General features: G+C 46.6%; 1 protein-coding gene across 6 annotated transcripts in view; it reads right to left on the bottom strand.

Moving 5' to 3' along the window:
• Positions 1-333: 333 nt before the first annotated feature.
• CEP295 (centrosomal protein 295) overlaps positions 334-6,000 on the bottom strand; it is a 121,495-nt gene continuing 115,828 nt past the window's right edge. For all 6 annotated transcript variants that reach the window (XM_056561458.1, XM_056561456.1, XM_056561457.1 and 3 more), the window contains 3 exons: positions 3,282-3,390; positions 1,934-2,033; positions 334-367 (listed from right to left, as the gene is read on the bottom strand). In XM_056561458.1, the coding sequence (XP_056417433.1) occupies positions 335-367; positions 1,934-2,033; positions 3,282-3,390 (242 nt within the window). In that variant the 3' untranslated portion in view covers position 334. The remainder of the gene's footprint in view (positions 368-1,933; positions 2,034-3,281; positions 3,391-6,000) is intronic.

The following is a 6,000-nucleotide window of genomic DNA, read 5'->3' as shown; positions in this document are numbered from 1 at the left end:
AAACACACGATCAGGTTGCGTTGCCGTTTGAGACTTCGTCACCTCAGTTTCCAATAGTAATGGAAGAGTTTTATTCCAGTATTAGAAACTACAATGTAGCCTGATCGGGTGTTTTCACCGCTCCGCATCCCTGTCTGTCGCTGGGTTTCATAAAATCAGTAAAACGCCTTCCTCCGCTCCACGTAACTTATCCCCCTAATCCATCCATCATTATACATTATTATAAGGTGCACTTGCATGCGGACAGATGCCCTTTTTTATGTGGCTTCAGTGGCCGAGACATCAGATTTCTTTTTTGTTCTTTTTATCTGTCTTCATTGTTCTTTCCAAAAACCTATTTTTTCCCTCTCAACTTTTCCAATGTTCTCTGAAAGAAAAGAAAATACCCAAATTAATCTGGTGGTTTAAGAACAGGTCTCTAGCTCCCATGCAACTAGTGACTGACTGAGCTGCACATCATGTAAAGCCCATCATTTAACCCCTTATTTTTTTAAATATATCACTCAGTACCTAATCCCGACCATGTACATTTTTATGTGTCTAGCTCCTTTATTTATTTTTTTATTACACTTTTAATTTAGCTCACTAGTCCGAATTCCTCTCAAAGGGAGGGGGCGTGGCCTCACTGTGCAGGTCTCCGCCCCCTCCCTCAGTATGCTGTCTGCTCATATCTCCCCTAGCATTAGCAAAACTACAACTCCCAGCTTGTCCTCACTGACAATAACGGGACACAAGCTGACAGTGGGAGGATTTTTCCTCCTGCTCTGAGCCCTGCACTCACAGCTGTCAATCAAGGAAGTGTGTCCGTGACATAGGTGATGATGCATGGACACAGCAGGACTAGTATGTGTCCCAGCAGGCAGGGGTGGCAGTTGTGTGACTGGCTTTTTCTGTATGAAATACTGAAAATGTTCTAATGAAAGCAATTGCAAAACCTATTGGTTATACATGCTTTACAACATATCAATAGTTTTTGTATCTGACAGTGACCATTTAAAGAGTATTTCTCATGATCTTGTTACATTTTATAATCTCCCAGTTCACTGCCCCCATCATAATAAACCCCCCTGCCTTTATTTTTATTATTTTTTAGTTTTCTACCTTGATTTTGCTCTGTATTTTCTACTCAGCCCCAGGTTCACAGACTGGGAAGGGGCGTTCCCCAGCAGGCATGACATCATCTGAAGCCATACAGGGGAAAACTTCTTCCCTCACTGCGCTATACACAGCCCAGAGCAGTTCAGTGTGAGATGAGCTATGATTGGCTAAGGCTGCACACAAGCACCCCTCAGCACTCCAGAATGCATTTCCTGATTTTGTATGCTCCAGAGAAAGTTGTGTAGTTCTTTCCAGTCTGACAACAGTGCTCTCTGCTGCCACCTCTGTCCGTGTCAGGAACAGTCCAGAGAAGAGGTTTGCTATGGGGAATTGCTCCTGCTCTGGACAGTTCCTGACATGGACAGCAGAGAACACTGTGGTTATGACATCAGCAAAATCTAAAAAGATAAGCATTTCCTCTGTAGTATACAGCCCCTAAAAAGTACTGGAAGGATTAAGATTTTTTAATAGAAGTAATTTACAAATCTGTTTAACTTTATGGCACCAGTTGATTAAAAAAAATATAAAGTTTTCCACGGGAGTACCCCTTTAATGTCACCATAGGGGGTGCAATATCCACTAGTGCAGTAAGTTGCCATTAAGGACATAGGGGGAGATTTATCAAAACCTGTCCAGAGGAAAAGTTGCTGAGTTGCCCATAGCAACCAATCAGATCGCTTCTTTCATTTTTTTAACAAGGCCTCTGCAAAATGAAAGAAGCGATCTGATTGGTTGCTATGGGCAACTGGGCAACTTTTCCTCTGAACAGGTTTTAATAAATCTCCCCCATACAGTATATAACTTACAAATGTGCAAACCCTAATAAAGCCCTCACCTTCTTAAACTCTTTGGCCTTCTCACGGTTCTTTGTGTAGCTTTCCTGCCTCATCTTCTCTTCTCTCCGCATTTTAACTTCATCCAGCTGATTATATAACCTAAAGGGAAGCAAAAGAACACACAGAATTAACTCACATGTAAATAGACCCTAAAGGATGCATTTTCTATACTACATGTACAGTATCCCGCACAGATTTAAAGCTGTGTTCAGTCATTTGGTTTACATTGAAATCTGCAGCTTCAAATCCTGTGCATCCTATCTTCGCAGGATACTTCACGTGTGAATAGACCCTAAAAAGTGTTATCCAGGATTAGAAGCAGAGAGCCGATTGCTTCAAAATACAGCACCACATATGTCCTCAGGTTGTGTGTGGTATTGCAGCTCAGTTCCATTGAAGTGCGTTAAAGGACATCTGCAGCAAATTACAACTTATGCTCTAGCCACAGGATAGGGGGATAGGTGTCTGATCGTGGGGGGGGTCCCAGCGCCATCTCCCCCGCATTGCCGCTCTATGTGAGCGGCTAATCATGTAGCGTCGACCTCTCTGGGGTCGACGGTATGCCCCCTCCCCATACAGTTCTATGGGAGAGGCGGGGAAGCACGAACACTGCCTCCCCGCCTCTCCCACAGAACTACATGGAGGAGGAGAGTCGGCGGTGACATCACGCTGCGACTGACACGCCTCCTGCATTCACGGCAGGGCCATGGCCCATGCAAGAGATCGGGGGGGTCCCAGCGGTCAGACCCTCCGCGATCAGACACTTATCCTGTGGATAGGGGATAAGTTGTATTTTGCCGCAGATGTCCTTTAAGCAAAGTTGTAATACCACACACAACCTGATTACAGGCGAGGTGCTGTATTTTAAAAAAAGAAATTAGCTCTGTTTTCTATTACTGGATAACTATTTTAACCAGTATGTGGACTGTGGCGCTGTATAGGTCATCCCTGCTATTTTTCTTCCTTTTCTGCTGCTTCTCACCGCTGCCAAGAGTCAGAACAATCAATCTCTAATTTCTTACCCAAAACAGATAGTTGACTTGTCGGGAGAGACTATTTGTATTCCCCATAAAATGCCGATCCATTCTAGAGAATGTTCTAGAGCAGCGCTTCCCAACCAGTGTGTGCAAAACTACAACTCCCAGCAGGCCCGGACAGCCTTTGGCTGTCCGGGCCTGCTGGGAGTTGTAGTTTGGCAACAGCTGGAGGCACACTGGTTAGGGAAACACTGTTCTAGAGAAATGGCAAAAATTCAGAGTTCAGTGATTCCTCCTAGAAGTGTATGAATAAATTGACAAAGGGGTGTTACCATTCCCTTACTAACCTAGTACTACTTACAGAACGTACCGTAAAGTGCGCTGGTGCATCTCTACCTCAGACAGTTTGCGATCTTCTGGGGTGCTGACTCGGACCTCAAGCACTTTCTTCAGCTGCGTTCCATCACACTGGGACAGTTCTAAGAAAAAGAAGAAGACATTTTTCAGTCCTGGCTGATATGTCCATAGACTATAATGTATATATACATATAATAAGCCCGGCAGCACGTCTCCAAATCACTAAAGTGAAGAGATGTGGGTGTAGAAGCCATAAAGTAACTGCGGTAGTTTTCATTATCCACGTCTCATCACACAGCGCTCTCGTGCCGCTGGAGCTCATCCCTGGAGTGTACACTCACCATACATCTAATAGTCTCCTCTGTCCTAACCTCATGGTGCCATTTTGTCGCTCTTTACTAAGCCAAAGTGTTGTTCTGAGCACAAATTATAAACACGGCAACTTATACACAGTGACTTCTTCAGAGACATGGACAAACTTTTTATATGTTGTACATCTTGGCAAAACATTAACCTTTCTAATGTACTTCATAAGAAAATGTTATCTCCTCATAGAAATCATGGCTTATTATAAAAAAATAAAATAAAAACAGCTGTAACTACGCCAAATCCTGCAGAACTCCGCCGAAGGCAAAGGCCGATGGCAGGGAGAAGAAGAATAGAAACCAAAGCCACAAACCATCTGATAATAGGAGGCCAAAGGATGGCGGCTGCAACAAGATCTGCATAACTCCCTCTAGGAAGGGGAAGCGGAAGGGCTGAAAGCTCGACAGCAGACAGCCCTCCGCGCCTCCGGCAATCAATAATGAGATGGCTGCACCAGCCATAGCAGGGGTCATATAGGCTAACAATACCTCCCCCTAGAGGAGAAATACTATGACCACATGAAAAATAGTGGCCAAACTACAACACGTGCCCTTATGCCGGGGGGTGAACAATGACCGCATGGAAGACCTCAAATACACGCTGCATGGAAGGGAGAAAGTGAAGTATGAACTAAATGTCTGTAGTTTAGTGCAGGTACGTCGCAAACCTGCCCCTACAGAAGGGAGGGGCATTCCACACATGGAAGGCCACAGACACTCCACATATGGAGGTGGCACATGCTATCACTGACATGTGCCCATGTATACACAGGGCCACCACCCACCCATCCAGCCACCTCGCACAGGTAGTGGGGTGATTGAGTGTAAAGGCGACCGATGGAGAAGGAAACTGTCAGGCTGCCACCAGGTTACTTGGTATTCCCCAAGGGACGATAAGGGCAGTGTGGCGAGCCATGCTGATCATCATCCCTAAGTCTGTGCATGTGTAAAAAAATAAAAAAAATTTAAAAAACATAACCCCTGTGAAGCAGACCAACAGGTTGCTGCGGAAAACGGACCAAGACTCTAAGCAGTTGCTCAGGAAACAAGGGGCTGGAAAGCACATAGTGCGGACTCCAGGCTATGAATGCAAATTGGTGCCACAAACACCCGGACCCAGGGCCGAGCACTTCAAACGTTGGAAGGGGACGGTCAGGTGTAGCCACACTTCTGACAGATACGACCCCCTACAGCAAGCCACTCATGCTCAAGCTATGAGCCGAGGTGAATTAGAGCACTGCACCCGAAGATACTGAGATAGCGGACAATGCATAGGGTGATGGAAGCAAGCTTCGAAATCAGCCCCCGTCCTCAAAAATCTATTTAATATATGGTCCCCAGATAGGGGGCATATTCATTTGGAACGCTTCGCAAACTTGTATCATCCTAGCGCAAGGGCCAGATAATCTACTCTGTAGCGTTCCAAGATAGATAGATATATTTATTTACTTATTTTGTATTTTTTGGTATATGTGCTGCCAAAGCAAGTACTTTAGGAGTTAACCTGACAACAAATACTAAACTTCACTCGAGAACAGCCAAAAGGCAGAGGATCTGTTAGAAATACCAAAGAAAAGCCATGCAGAGTAATAGCTATTTTTGGCCACTAGAGGGGAGCCTAACCCATGTGAATCTTTTTTTTTTCATTAAATATCGTATTTTTTGCCCTATAGGACGCACCGGCATATAAGACGCACCCAATTTTAAAGGTGCAAAATCTATAAAAAAAAGATTCTGCACCCAACAGTAATCTTCAACCTGCGGACCTCCAGATGTTGCAAAACTACAACTCCCAGCATGCCCGAACAGCCGTTGGCTGTCCGGGCATGCTGGGAGTTGTAGTTTTGCAACATCTGGAGGTCCGCAGGTTGAAGACCACTGGTAGGAGGTAATACTCACGTGTCCCCGCCGCTCCGGACCCGTCACCGCTGCCCTGGATGTCGCTCCATCGCTGTTGCCGCGTCCCCGGGGTGTCCCCAACGCTCCGGACGTCCTATTCCCCGGGATCCACGCTCTCCTTCGCCGTCATCACGTCGCTACGCGCGCCGCTCCTATTGGATGACGGGACGATGTGCGCGACGACGTGATGACGTCGAAGGAGAGCGCCGCCATGCAGGGGATCCCGGCACGGAGCAGACACCGAGGAGGCAGGTAAGGTCCCTCCCGGTGTCCTGTAAGCTGTTCGGGACGCCGCGATTTCACCGCGGCGGTCCCGAACAGCCCGACTGAGCAGCCGGGTTACTGCCACTTTGGCTTCAGACGCAGCGGTCAGCTTTGATCGCCGCGTCTGAAGGGTTAATACAGGGCATCACCCCGATCGGTGATGTCCTGTATTAGCCGCGGGTCCCGGCCATTGATGGCCACAGG

The sequence above is a fragment of the Hyla sarda genome, chromosome 2 (assembly GCF_029499605.1).
Source record: "Hyla sarda isolate aHylSar1 chromosome 2, aHylSar1.hap1, whole genome shotgun sequence".
In the NCBI taxonomy this organism is placed as follows: Eukaryota; Metazoa; Chordata; class Amphibia; order Anura; family Hylidae; genus Hyla; species Hyla sarda.
This window is presented reverse-complemented; position numbering and strand designations above follow the sequence as displayed.